Here is a 15,459-nt window from a genome sequence, read left to right on the forward strand (position 1 = left end):
TCAGAGCTGGAACAACAACTTTATTAACCACAAGAAAACTGTTTCTGAAAATTCAAAATTTGTCACTTTGGGAAAGATAAAATTTGTCTATAAAAAGTAATATTTAAAATTTTTTCTGACCACTTTAGAACAGAATATAAGCAGAGCTACATTCTAGTGTTATTGGTATACCTATTTAGCCAAATCTATTTATTTTCCTCCTTGCTTAGAAATAGCCCCTTACTTCAAATAAGGCAATTATATAGAAACAGTCTTGACACTGATCTATGTTATGACTTTGCTATTTTTGGGGTCTGAGAAAGCTATTGGGGCTCACATTTAGACAAAAGGATCAACTGAAAAAAATTATTACATTCTATTTAAAGGTTTTAGGAGAAGAGTGGCAGAACTCACAAAAGCTACCTAAATCATTAAAAACCATAAGGTTGAAGAACTTTTTAAGAAAGAGTGAATACCAAAATAACTTTTAGGAAGACAATAGCCTTTCAGTCTCTTAAACAGTCAAAGAGAACTAAAATAAGGCTCAAGATCTAAAGGATAAAGTTGTATTTATAAACATGCTAAAGAATACATTAAAACAAAAAGGATAAGGAAAAATATACCATGACTAACAGGTTAAATCCTGTGATAATGAACATCATTACTATGGGATTCCACAATCCAATTCAACAACAACAGTCAATCAACAAAAAACCCATTACTATAAGCACTTCATACTCCTTTGGAGCTGGCTCTTACCAAATTTATCCTGCATATGGGATATGCATGGAAAACATCTGGAGAGATTCAGAATATCTGCAAACATGGAACTGTCTCTCTAAATGGCACTTACTGATCTTGAATCCAGCTGAGTAGAGGTCAACAACTTAAAACTTGTCATCTCGGAGTGAGAGAGCAATTGTGGGAGAGCAATTTGAAGCCAAACGACACATTGCTATAGTGAACTCGTGGCTACAAGTATATTCTGTAAGTTTCTCCTCAATGCCAACTGTCTGCTGAGAATTAAAAAGCATATAAAAGTTTCTAACCAATTCCAAGAATTTATGTAATAAAGGGTAATCATTGTAAGAGTTTATATATACGCAGCTTCTTAAAGCCATAGATTTTATTAAAGAAAGAAGAAAGTGCATGGCATTCATAGATCAAGCACATTAATCCTAGAATATGAAATTAAGTACTTTTTCTCTTAACAGCCAATTATATCCATGAAAAAACTGTTAGTGTTTTGCACCATCAAAGAAAATACCAATATTTTTACCTGAGTATCCCACTAACCTTTATCTAGAGCTATTATTTTTGAACTTTCTTTTAAAAGTTTCTTTTCAAATAATTTATTAATTATAACAACTGGGAAGAGCAGTGTGAGAACCTGAATACTTCAGCCAAGCAGTGAAGGCAACAAACTTCCTATAAAACTGCTATCCTGCCTGAATGTTTATATACTAAAATAGCCCTTCTCCTTCACTGCTGCAAGGGTACCCAGAATAGAGTGGCATTTCTTGGCCATCACAAGTCTCAGGTCAATCTTCTCTGTTCTTCAATGTTCTGACAAAAGCCTCTGGCCCTGCAATTCATGCCTCTGGTAATTCGGTCTTGTTTTCAATGAGCGACATCTCCAGCACAGGTAAGAGTAGCTGAAAGGCATCCTGAATATAGGAAGCACTATTTGATGCCTGTCAGGATTGAAAAAAAAGGAAGAGAAAAAGAAAATATCACAGTCACTTAAAAGAGAAAATATACCATAAGACAACAACAACAACAACAAAAGACTATAATTTATATAAATCTAATTGAATCTGTAGCCTGACAAATAAGGGCAGACTTGACCATTTTGGTAAAGTTACAGGGGAAGGAATGATCTAGCTCTTAAGAAGATATGAAAGCAGCAACAAAGAATGTCAGCATCTTTTGCCCAAGATAAAATAATAGGCATTCTTTGGCATCCTGCTCAAATTTGGCATTCAAAGCATTTTGGTCAATTACTCAAAGAGGATTTCAGAAGGCTATGAATCTTACACCAATAAGATTTCCAGTCCATTGTGATAACTATTCCAGGGACTCAACACAATCAGTGAACACGTAATAGGTGCTCACAAAAGTAAACAAGGGATACTGCTTTTAAAGATGATTACCGTATAGATAAACTTCTATCTGACATGTTCTAACCTTCCATAAGAATAACAACAGAGAGTTCGTTACATTAAGATAAAATGTATAATTTCCAGGACAAGTGTTTCAAATCGGTAAGCAAGAACAACCAACTTAAAATAGCAACAGGGAACCTATATCAAGTGAGCTTACCTATTTTGGATTTACCAATAGCAAGCACTCCTATTTAAACTTCAGTGTGACATTTGATACTGAACTTTCCAGCCAAAAGAGACCTCAGTGACTATCTAGTGAAATCTCTCATTTTGTAAATATAGATGAGATTGCCATGAGATTGCCGGGTATAGATAGGGTCATCAGCAAATCAGGGAAGATCCAGGACAGGATTGGGCTCCTAGCATGCAAACTTACCTCACCTAAACATTGTTGCCATCTACTAAATCACAAACTTAAATCTTTTTAAAAAACAACTGTTTAAGTGATCAGAATAATTTCCCTGACTTTTCAAGAAAAATTGTGCAGTTAAGGAATTAAAGGCATTTCAATGGTGGTGACTTTAAAGAATTCAAAACTAAAGGAGTAACTAACAGTCCAGGAGCAAAAAACAAAAAATCTTTTTCAATTCATATTAAAAGCCTAACCAATTATCAAATATATTTTCTCCTCTCCAGATTTTCATAAACATTTTAACAGATTATCAAATGTCCAATTGTTCACAAAATTTACAAGATAGAATTCTTAAAACATGGAATCCAGAAAGCATCACTCATGGGAGCAATATTCCATGATGAGATCCTCTTATACCTCCCGTTTTCATGGATTTAAACAACCCACCTCCTTAAATCTAATGGAATAAGGATTATGTAAACATGACAAAACAAAGCAAATTTCCTGATAAGGAAATGACAAAATGTTGTGTGTTGTTTTTAACAAATCTCTGCTTAAGTATTAGTCCTTTAAGAAGCAATTGTTTGCCTGCTTTTAATTTCCAACCCTTCCTGTTTATCTGCTTGTTTCCAGGGATATTTTGTTACTGAAAATTGTCCATTAACTGCCAAAGGATAGTACTAAGTAATGACAGCTTCCAACTTCCTGTGCACTTTATCCAGCAGCTTTTTTATATTTTGTAATTAATAAACAGGGAATATGCATCAGATATACACCTGTGGGGTCATATATGCATCGATATAGCTAAATTACCAACCTTGTGAAAAAAAAAAAGGCCAAAAAATAAAAACTTAAGAAGAGTTAATTAATACAAAATGCCTAAAAGTTAGAGACTTAAAAAGAATTACTACTAACCTCTAGAAATACTGCAGTAATTAATGGATTAAGGACGTCTGCCTTTTCTTTGACCTAGAATAAAGGATACAGAATTAAATACACACAGCAGATTAAAAAAAACAATAAACATGGTATGATCCCACTTTGAAACATACAACATACACATATACAAACACCCAAACATAAATGTAAGCACAGAAAAAATCTGACTGAGAGAGAGCAAAATCTCATATTTGGAAGTGCTTTAAAGTTTAGCTTTAACTACAACTCTCCTACTAGCCACAGTCTACTCCTACAATGTGGATGAACCTCAAAAACATTTTGCTAAGTGGAAGAAACCAGACACGAAATACTACAGATTGTATGATCCCATTTGTATTAAATTTCCATAATGGGCAAATCTATAGGCAGAAAGTAGATTAGTGTTGCTCCGGGATATAAGAGTATAGAGGAAAAGAAATGACTGTTAATAGTATGAGGTTTTCTGGGACATAATGAAAATGGTCAAAAATTAGATTACTGTGATGGTTGCACAACTCTATAATATACTATGAAACCAAATGTTATGGTATGTAAACTATACGTAAATAAAGCTATTTTCAAAACAAAACAAAACGGGCATCGGCCCAACAAGAGGCATGAATTCTTACCCCAGCAGTTGTTAGGTAGGTGGTAAACTCTTTCGACAAAGAGGATAACTCTTTACACAACACAACCGTCATCCTAGAGAAGAAGGGAGAAACGTCAGGATGGTTCCTTCTTTTGTTTTTCTTTCACTCTTTCTTTTAATAAGCTATATTTAACAACTGTCAGAAGAGAACAAATCACTCCTGGTACTAAATGTGAAAGAAGGAAGCTTTTAAAGGGAGGAAGTATGCCTGTCAGCTACCCTATGCATTTGGGGACCCATTCGAATAGGCATCCATGCTACAGGAAGAGAAGGTTCACTCCTTGGAAAAACATTTTTCTACAAAATCCTCTAGAAAGCAATATACTTTCTAGGAAAATCAAAGGAAATAACGAAAAATACATTTTAAGGCAACAATACTTCCAATTAGAAATATAGTTAAAATTCATACACATTCATTTATTCAACAAATATTTTTTAAAGTCTTCTTTGTGCCAGGTTCTAAGCCCTGGGGATATATCAGTAAACAAGCAAAGTCACAGTTTTCATGGATTCTAACTTACTTGCTTATTAAGGGGGGAGACTATATATGATATATAGATGGACAGATGTGTGTATATGTAGGTATATATGTATATGTATACTTATATACACAGATATATAAACACATCCATATATTCATTTTTGTCCTATAAAATAAAACCCTAATATGCAAACTGATGGAACAGCAGAACAACTGATTGCTATGATGTACACTGACCACCAGAAGGCAGACGTTCAATGCAGGAGCTGCCCCCTGGTGGTCAGTGCACTCTCACAGAGGGAGCACCGCTCAGCCAGAAGTCACGGGCACAGCAGCGGTGGCGGGACTCTCTCCCGCCTCCCTGGAAGCCCTAAGGAGCAGCGAGCCGAGCAGTAAGGAGCAGCAAGCAGGGGGGCAGTAAGGAGCGAGGGGTCCTGGACTGCTAGAGGGATGTCCGCCGAGGGGTCCCGGACTGTGAGAGGGTGCAGGCTGGACTGAGGACCCTCCACCTCCACCCCCAGTGCACGAATTTCATGCACTGGGCCTCTAGTATATATATAAATATATGTATACATACACACACCATATACACTAAATGGTGATATGAGCTAAGAAAATAAAGCAAGTAAAGGATTAGAAAATAGGAGAAGATACTATTTTAGATTGGGTGGTAAAGGAAACAGCATTTGAGTGGAAACCTGAATTCTGTGAGGGAGTGAGTCACGACTGAAAGAGCATTCCAAGCAGTAGAAATAGCCATTTTTCCACAGAACAGGCTGGTGTGGGATTCCGAGTCCCCCACCCTAAGAATGTGCAAGACAAATCCAGGCCCCCCCCCTATGACAGAGGGGCATCAAACCACAGGTGAAGAAGAGGTCTGGAGAATATCAAGGGCCCCTCCCAATCCTAGCACACTGCACAGTCTCACACACATTTTTTTCCAATGAAAATTCTCATTGTTTAATTAAGAGATTTCCATATTTACAAATAGGTCATTTTTTTCCTCCTGTGACTATCTACATTCTATTATTTTTGAAATTTTTGTTCAAGGTCAGTGAAAAAAGGTCAAATGCAGGAGGCAACCAGTCAATGTGTCTCTCTCATATCGATGTTTCTCTCTCTCTCCCGGCCTTGATCCATTCCTCCCTTTCACTCTCTCTAAAAATCAATGGGAAAAAATATCCTCAGGAGAGGATTAACAAAACAAAACAACAAAAATAACCTGGGTAGATTATTTAACATCTCTTGAGTCTGCATTTCTTCACTTTTAAAGCTGGAACAATTATTTAGGGTTATTGTGAAAATTAAAAATGACACATGTAAATCCATTAGCATGATCCCTGGCATATAATTAGCACTCAATAACTTAATTATCCAGAATTGAGATTCTTAGAACTATTTTCTGTTTTTACATATGTAAAATTCTACTCCTAGTAGGAATAGTAATCTGAGAACTAGTTTTCAGAGTATAAAGTAGTTAATAAAAAGGCAGAATTATAATGAAGTTTTATGGCAGTGAAAAAGAAACATCACATTTGGCTATACAACTAACTAAAACCCAAAATGAACAAAACCTGAAATATGTGAATGGTACAGTGTGAATATTATCTTGCTGAAAGCTTTTAAAACTTTGGAAATAAGCCCAGAAAACTCTTTCAGTAATATGTATCACTTACAAGGATACTTATTACACTTACTGGGAAAGGGTTCTGCTTCTTTCTATAGCTGTCACTTCCTGCTTTCGGCCATGTAGAACCAGAGCTGCTGTTTTGTGAAACAATTCAATTGAGCAGGCTGTCATTTCGGCTAGGCTCCGGATTGCAAATGCATGGATATCCTGGATGAAAAAACAAACAAACAAACAAAAAAAAACAAAGCACAGGTGTGTTTTTTAATCTCAGAGGCAATGACATCACCTTACTTCTCTCACACTGAAGGAGGATTCAATACCTTGAAACCTCTTCTTACATAGTAGTAATATAACTTTACAGCTGGACTCACTGCTGCAAAAACAGAGGCTGCCCTGAAGTTAGACGTGACCATGTGACTAAATTTTCAACAAAAGATTTAGATAAAGCGTCTTGCGGCAGCTTCTGGAAACCCTCATGACACCACACATGTACCCTTTATCTCTTTCTTCACTCTTTTCTGTCCTACAGTCTGGAACTAAGATGTTACAATCTTGAAACACAAGGTAGAAATTATGGATAAGAGTGCAACAAAAGCCCTAACCGGTTTGGCTCAGTGGATAGAGCATCAGCCTGTGAACTGAAGGGTCCCAGGTTCAATTCCAGTCAAGGGCATGTATCTTGGTTGCAGGCACATCCCCAGTAGGGAGTGTGCAGGAGGCTGCTGATAGATGTTTCTCTCTCATCGATGTTTCTAACTCTATCCCTCTACCCTCCTCTCTGTAAAAAAAAATCAATAAAATATTTTTTTAAAAAAAGAGTGCAACAAAATACAAAGAGCTTAGGTCCCTGACTGCTATACCCCCACATCTTAAATCCTTAAAAAACAAAAAAAGAAAACTTTATTTGCTTTGGTTACCTCTATTGAATTTTTATTTATTTGCTCAGTTTTTTCTCCTTCCAACTGTTTTTCTCCTTCCTTCTCTTCTAATGGCTTCTCCAGAGATGTCCTGATCCATTCATAGGCTGTATTTCTTGCCTAAATAAGAATTGAACAATTTAATTCAGCTTACCAAGATTACTGAGCACTGACCAAGAACATGTTAGCATCATGGAAGTTGATGCTTTTGTTCTCATCCGAACATAACACCTAGTTTTTCAGTACCTAACTTACTAGGACTCTCTACACCACTTAACACTGCTGTCCACTCATGCCTTCTTGAATTCTCTCATCCTTGGGCTTTTTAAAAAATGAGATAACTTACACACAGCCAAGTGCACAAATCTTCAGAGCACAGCTCAAGAAATTTTTACATGTACATATGCCTATGTATCTGGGATGGAGGTCAAGATAAAGAACATTTCCATCAGCCCTAGCCGGTTTGGCTCAGTGGATAGAGCACTGGCCTGAAGGGTGTCGGGTTCGATTCCAGTCAAGGGCACATGCCCGGATTGTGGGCTCCATCCCCAATAGGGGGCGTGCAGGAGGCAGCTGATCAATGATTCTCACATCACTGATATTTCTCTCCCTCTCCCTTCCTCTTTGAAATCAATAAAAATATGTAATTTTAAAAATAGTAATTTTTAAAAATAAAAAATATTTGAAAAACAAAAAAGGACATTCCCATCACCCTAGCTGGTCCCCCCTACCCTTTCCTAGTCAATACTGCTCAAAAGGAGTCACCCTACCCCTACCCAAAAGTAACCTCTCTTCTGCCTCACTATAACTTAATTTTACCTGCTCTTAAGATGCATATAAATGGGATCATAAGTATGTTCTAATTTGTGTCCAGTTTCTTATGCAAAACATACTGCCTGTTACTTGATTTATCCACATAGTTGCTGTGTGTATCAGCAGTTCATTCTTATTTATTGCTGTGTAGTATTTCATTTTATACATATACCATAATTCACCAATTCTGATAATGGCCATTTGGGATGTTTCTAATTTTCTTTAACTTTTGTAATACACTATCTTCTGGTTCCCTGCCCCCCCCAACCCCCCCCCACCCCCCACCTTATCAGCATGTCTCCTTGGCCTCCTTTGGCAGCCCCTCAAACATCACTACCTGACCTTGGCTCTGTCTCACCACTCCCGTTCCTCTCATCTCCGCTCACCCTACTGCAGTGATTTTTAACTACTCCCTACCTACTGCTGGCTCCTAAATCCTTATTTTCCAGCACTAACTGCTCTTGAAAACAACATATTCCAACTGCCTGCTGGACATTTGAATCAGGATATTCTACAGGCATAGCACATACAACAGGTACAAAATTTGAATTGCCTTTCTCTCCCAAAAGTTTTAATCCTCTTACTCCCCAGAGCTTTAAAGGAACAACGATATATCAGTCACCCAAGCCAAAATACGTGAGCCATCTTAGAATCTTTCCTTCCCAATCAATCATCAAGATGGTCTGATTCTACCCTAACTATTTCTCCAATCATTCCCTCCTCTTTTTATTACCACCTCTTGATTACAGATCCACTTTGTGGCTATAGCACTCTGATTGGTCTCCCCGCTTCTGATCTGGCTCATCTTAAATCCATCTTTCATAATTCTACCAAGGATCTACCTGAGCCCAGAGCTGACCATTCCTCTTCTCTTCGCTGGTTCTCCATCACCAGTTCACGCTCTTTCAAATGATTTTAAGAAGTCCCTTTAAGGATCAATACATGGGGCTATCAGCTCTCCCTGATCCAGAAGCAATGTGTACCTGCTGCTAACTGGTCCTGAAATGTTTCTGGAGATTGGGAAAGGAGGGTGAAGAAGGAGCAAGCATCCCAAGACCCAGTGAATAGTGTCCCATGAGCTGACTCTGACATATATGCTATGCGGGTACTACTATGGAAACCGGCCCTCCCTACCCACGCGGAACTTTGACTAGTCTCTCCATGTTCCAGATATGTAAAGACAGCTCAAGTATCACTGCCTAGGCCATCGACTCTCACATTTACACAAGCTAAATGGTCATATCTTAGTCACTGGGTTCTATGAAATGGCAACCTCCAGCTTCCGAAGGGCAGAGGCCACATCCCACTACCTCTGAAACATTCAGAGCCCTGTGGACAGTTAAAACCTCACTAGAGGCTAGCCCCTTGGTGTCATGAAGGCTGGTGAGCACTGCCGACTTTGGCTGACCAACTCTGTGACCTCATTTAAGTTTTCAGACAATCAAAGCATTCCAAATGACAACAGGTAAGGATCGCAGATGTGTGTGTTCCAGGGCAAGGGGAGGGGATGCAAATGCGAGTCCAGCATGTTAACCTGTGAAAGCAAGAGGCAGGCAAAAGGTGTGGAACTCAGAATATACCCTCGATTTTGGTGGCATCCTTGCCAGGAACTTACAATCTTATCCTCTTTATCCACTAAATCCAAATAAGTTAAAAAAAAAAAATCACCAAGAAGTAGTCACTTACCTTGGCAAGTTTCTCTGGTTTGGAGGAGACATGCAGCTGGGAAAATAGCTCTGTTATCTCTTTGGTAAACTCTTCATCCCCTAAAAAGAAAAGTCCCATGTAAAACACTGCAGAAAGACGAGTGAGGATCACAGGGACGGGAAGGAGGGCGGGGGCACGAGGAGGACAAGAAAAGGAATGGTAATAGCAGCAGCAGCATAGTAGTCACAGTAGCAGTAACAATGAGCATGGTGGTTTGTGCTTACAGAATCCTGTTAAGTATGTCAATGAATTATTTCAATGGGTTTATAAAAATAGTGTCATTATCCCATTTTAGAAATGAAAAAACTAGAGCTTGAAGAGGTTAATTTATTTCCCATAAATTAAATAACAAATTAGGAGTCAAACCTTGGCTTTTCTACTCCCAGCCCAAATCCTGTGCTCTTTTTATTACATCCCAGAAGTATAAATGGAGAAACAGTGAAGGAAGAATCCTAAGCAGGTACTATGTTGTGTCTCCAAGGATGTGGAATTTTTAAGTTGGGACCAAACAAATGAGTGCAAGTTAGTAAGAAGAATGGGAGGAGTTTCAGGCAGAGGAAACAAGTACAAAGATCCAGGGTAAAGAAAGCAAAGTAAGAAGTTTAATGTGTTGAGAGTGTCTTAATATAAGGGGAAAAAGCCCCGCCAGCGTGGTTCAGTGGTTGAGCATTGACCTATGAGCCAGGAGGTCACAGTTCCATTCCTGGACAGGACACATGACCAGGTTGTGGGCTCGATCCCCAGTGGGGACGTGCAGGAGGCAGCCGATCAATGATTTTCTCTCATCATTAATGTTTTTATCTCTGTCTCCCTCTCTGAAATGAATATATATGTGTGTGTGTGTGTGTGTGTGTGTGTATACACATATATATGCGCATATGTATACATGCGTGTGTATGTATGTGTGTATATATACATATATATGAAGAGGGATAAAATGAAGCTAGGAAGGTAAGCAGGATTCAGGTAATACAGGGTCTAATAAACCATGGTGAGGTGTTCAAACTTAAATAGAGACAGATATGTCCAATTTAAATTTTAGAAAAATCACTTTGGCTCCTGAGGGAGGGCGGCGTGAATTGAAAAGGGAACAGGAAGGGAGGCAGGAAGGCTAAGGCAATAATTCAGGATCTGGGTAAAAATTAATGGTGGACAAAAAGAAAGGAAGAGGAAAAGGGATTCCAGAATGCTACAAGGATGGTAAGGAAGCTATGGGAAGAGCCTGGCAGGAGATGATAGGGAACATGAAATACTCATACTTGAGAAACATACACGCAAACAGGTGGGCGAAGATCAAAAAGCAATCAACACATATAAACAAATGGCAGAAAATGCTCTTTTCCTCTCTACTTATCTAAATCCTACCCACAATCCCCTTGGAAGCCCACCGCAAGGCCTCTCTGTACCACAGAATGCAGAGACAACTCTTGTACACAGAAGTCTTCTGGCACCAACAATCTGTATGAGTCTTTCTTAGACAGCATTTCATGTTTCATCAGAATTATTATTCAATTATTATTGCTTCATAGCAGCTTTTTCTCCAAAATTCTTAGGAAAAAAATTCTATCTTGGCTTTTCTCTCTCCATCTGCTATTCTTTTGTCCTTTTTTTATCATTCAAGAAAGAGAATTCAAATGCTTTAGTGATCCCAGGTATAATATGGTTTTAGGAAAAGCTGTTCTCATTAAATGATACAACTGTAAATAATATAACTCATAAAAACAACTCCTAATCATATCTTACTGTCTAAAAATCTAAAACCTGACTCTTACACAGGTATTTCGTTTTTTCAGTTAAAGCTCAAATTTATGTAGGTGAATCCATATTGGGATGCATGCACCCCAAGCGGTTCACAAAATAATCCAATAGAAAAGGTGGAACTTTTAACTTATACACATTTATCTCATTCATTTTTAAAATTCTATTTTAGGGTATACTTTAGAATGTAAATAATATATTATTATAGTAGTACCTAAGCATAATTTACAAATATTCAAATATGGATATATTAGGTCTAAGTGCTCAAAAAAATTCTTAGTGCTAAGAGTTGATCAAAAAGTGTTTGGAGATCACTGTCATGTACTCCCCACAGACCTGAGTATAAAAAGGAGTTGTTGCATTAGAATAAACGTGTGTAAGGATGGGAAGGAGACAGCTAGTGCTTTGGAGGGACTCAGGAGAAAGGGCAACATTCCCCAAGCAGGAAGTCTCCTTCCAAAGCGGAAGGATCAGTTGTGTAAGGTAGAGGAGAGGGCTAAGGATGTTGATAGAAAACAAAAATGACCAATATCACCAGAACCAGGTTCTGTGGTTTTCTCTCCCCTCTGTTACCACCACGTTTTTTTTTGTGTGTTTTTTTTACCAACTTCATTGAGATATAATTAAATACCAAGGTCAGTGCTGCAATCTCAACCAAATGGGGAGGGCTGTTAGGAAGGAGGGCATGCAGCACTCCACTGCTATCTTTGCGGAGTCCTGATCTGTGGCAAACAGGTAGAAGAAAAAAATAACACACCATATCCTTCCTACTCAGATGCTACGTTTTCATATTACCTTTTTTATCTTCTTCCTCTTCCTCAGAGAACTCTGGTAGGGAAAATGCTTCTTTCAGCTGCTCCAATTCAAATTTTAGAGTCTCTAATTCTTCTCCACTTAGAGAATTAAGAATAGATTTCACCTGAATCAATATAATATAATAAGTTGTGGAAGTATAAAAGGAAAAGAAAAACATTCTCAAATGGAGAAGAGTCTATAGACCTAATTAAAATCAAAATTATGAGCTCACCAGCCAACACAATCTATTCCTTAAGAACCTTAACACAACAGACTGGTCATTACAGAAAAGTAGAATGAATACTTCCAAGAATAATATAAGACAGAAATGTCTGGAAATGAAGCAGTCTTGAATTAAAAGCTAACAGGTAATTGTATCCAAATTGGCAGTTTAAGCCAAAGAAATTAAAAAAAAAAAGACCAAAGTGAAGAAAAATAGCAAATGCGCTATTAAGACTTCTTTGTTAATCTCTCTTTTTTGTTAGAATTTAGAAAAATAACACTTGGCTTATTCTATTTCCAGCAATTAGTTCAAACATTAGTTTTTAATCTGTTCTGGCCTGGTATTCTCAGAGTCTCAAGCCTCCATCTGAAACATATTTCATCCTCCAACTGTACAAAAAGAAAAGGAACTATGCAGCATTCCTTTGCTTGGCGACTATTCCAGATGAAATTTTTGGCTTAGAATTACCTTTACTTCACTTTCTCGGGAAAGCATCTCCAGAGCTTCTAGATGTGAAAGGCCTTGAAATTCATCAAAGAATACCCCGTAATGAGTTTTCCTGTCTGTTTCTATGGTAACCTCATTTGTGGCCCACTGCTCTTCCTTCTCCTTCGCCTCTCGTAAAACCTGAAGAGACAGAGGCATTACATTGCAAGTAATGAGAGCTCAAGGGTGAGATGGGTAACAGTATAGAGCACTGCTCTTTCTTTCTTGGCACTGTGATTCAACTCTGACAGGCTCAGCAGCAGCAGCGGAAAATGATCACACATAATTCGATTCCAGACAGGGTAAATAACACCCAAGGAACCAGGTGTTTCTCTGAGAGTAGTTTAAACATTAATCTAATAAACAACTCTGAAAGGACTTGGCATCTTACACTGCACTGACAGGAGGCCCCTGCAGAAAGGAAAGAGGAGAAAAAAAGAACTGGGAAGTTTTCTAAGCATTAGAGCTCTCCCTTCCCTCTTAACCTCCCCCTCCCCAATCCCCAGCCCCCACTATACACACACAAAAATGCCTTAATTTTACAAATCATTAAAAATTCTTCAAAAGGAAATGCTAGCAATGTCCCAAGTTACCACAGGCAAAAATATACAGATCAACAAAGAAACAGGAAACGAAGAGGTAAAGGCAGTACCTGAGACAGTGTAGAATTCCGGTGCATCAGTCCCTTGGTTCTTTTAAATCCAGGATCCCCTTCTGCTATTACATCCATTGTCTTTTTCCCAATGAATTCTAAGGCATCCAAACCCCCACTGATAACCGTCTTTCCCTAGGAAACACATGCAACCTCATTATAATAATACTGAAAAAGACACCTGCCTGTTTGACTATATAAAATAGTGGCGTATACCAAGCACTGGCAAGAATGCAGAGCAACGGAAACAATCACACACCGCTTGTGCGAATATAAACTGGTATAACCACTTTGGGAAACTGTAATTATCTACTAGAGCTGAACCTATGAATATGACTACCCTATGATCCAGCAATTCCACATATGGTCACATACTTAACAGAAATTTGTACAGAGGTTCATCAAAAGACATACAACAATGCTCACAGCAGCCTTTTTGTATAAGCTAAAAACTAGAAACTACCCCAATATTCACCAAACTGTGGAATGAATAAATGTGACAGAGTCACACAATGAAACACAGCAAAGAAAATATAATATTCTACACACACTTCACCATGGATAAATCATACAAACATAATGTTGAGTGAAAGAAGCCAGATACAACAGAGTACATTCTGTATGATTCCACTTATATAAAGTTTAAGAGCAGGCAAAATTTATCTAGGATGGTAGAAGTCAGGATTGTGATTATCTTGGTAGGCAAGAGCAGGAGGCACAGATGACTGGGAAACAGCACAGGGGGTACATGTGAGGTACCATCATGTTGTTTCTTAGTCTGAATGTTTTCACGCTGTGAAAATTCAAACTGAACACTTAGGCCTTCATTTTTCTGTATATGTGTTATACTTCAATAAAAGTTAAAATTAAAAAGTATTAGCTATCCATATTCACACAGAAAAGATATTAAGCTCTAATGTTTTTATCCCTGGCCAGTGTGGGTCAGTTGGTTGGGTGTCATCCCGTACACCGAAAGGTTCCTGGTTCGATTCCCAGTCAGGGCACATGTCCAGGTTAAGGGTCTGATCCCTGACAGGGGGCATGCAGGAGAGAGCATATTGATGTATCCCTCTCACATCAATGTTTCTCTTTCTGTCTCTCCCTTTTCCTTTCTCTCCTCTAAGAATCAATAAAAAAAAAAAATCTTTTTAAAAAGTGTTTCTAATCATATAGTTTTACAAGTATCCATCATAAACATATTTCTCTTTTGCCTAAAAGATGCAATTATGAGCAAATATTTTTGTAAAGCATAGTTTTCTAGGGCTACCAAACTAAGAATTCCTATTCCATAAAATGTTACGTATGCTTCCTCTCTGTTACATTTAACCTCCTGCTCCCACCTTTACTCCTCTAAAGCGAGTTTTCAAGTACCTGTCACTCTATCCTTAAGATCAAAGTAATTTGGAATGCCAATTAGTTCCCATGGCTTTTCAAGGATGAGGGAGAAAAAGACAAGAATCCATTGTAGGAAGAACCAAGATGGCGGCATAGGTTAACGCCGGAGTTTGCTGCTTTGAACAACTACTTCAAAAGTGAAACTAAAACACGGAACGGACATCACCCAGAACCACAGGAACGCTGGCTGAGTGGAAGTCCTACAACTAGGAGGAAAGAGAAACGCATACGGACACTCAGAGGAGGCGCAGTGCTGAAGTCAAATTCTGAGGTGCGGAGTGCGCGGAGCGGGCTGGCGGCGGAGGGCACGGTTGGCGTTTTCAATCGGGAGGGAGTCGCAGACTCTGAGCTCCAGATCCGGGCGAGTCTTTAGGAACCCAGACTCAAACGGGAGAAGCGGGACTGTCTGGCTTAGGTCAGAGCAAGTGCAGCTTTCTCTCCGAGCTTTGCAGCGGGTGCTGGGACTCAGAGAGGCAGAGCCCCTGGGGACAGGACTGAGAGCCGCCATAACTGCTCTCTCTGGCCCACCCTGTTGATCC

The 15,459-nt window shown here is 38.6% G+C and overlaps 1 protein-coding gene across 7 annotated transcripts in view; it reads right to left on the bottom strand.

Annotated features, from left to right (window-relative positions):
- The window catches only part of FAM114A2 (family with sequence similarity 114 member A2), a 27,723-nt gene continuing 12,264 nt past the window's right edge, over positions 1 to 15,459 (bottom strand). For all 7 annotated transcript variants that reach the window (XM_059698988.1, XM_059698987.1, XM_059698985.1 and 4 more), the window contains 9 exons: positions 13,526 to 13,660; positions 12,856 to 13,014; positions 12,165 to 12,288; positions 9,591 to 9,670; positions 7,092 to 7,211; positions 6,242 to 6,381; positions 4,044 to 4,116; positions 3,412 to 3,465; positions 1 to 1,673 (listed from right to left, as the gene is read on the bottom strand). In XM_059698988.1, coding sequence (XP_059554971.1) covers positions 1,572 to 1,673; positions 3,412 to 3,465; positions 4,044 to 4,116; positions 6,242 to 6,381; positions 7,092 to 7,211; positions 9,591 to 9,670; positions 12,165 to 12,288; positions 12,856 to 13,014; positions 13,526 to 13,660 — 987 coding nt within the window. In that variant the 3' untranslated portion in view covers positions 1 to 1,571. The remainder of the gene's footprint in view (positions 1,674 to 3,411; positions 3,466 to 4,043; positions 4,117 to 6,241; positions 6,382 to 7,091; positions 7,212 to 9,590; positions 9,671 to 12,164; positions 12,289 to 12,855; positions 13,015 to 13,525; positions 13,661 to 15,459) is intronic.

The sequence above is a fragment of the Myotis daubentonii genome, chromosome 5 (assembly GCF_963259705.1).
Source record: "Myotis daubentonii chromosome 5, mMyoDau2.1, whole genome shotgun sequence".
NCBI lineage: Eukaryota > Metazoa > Chordata > Mammalia > Chiroptera > Vespertilionidae > Myotis > Myotis daubentonii.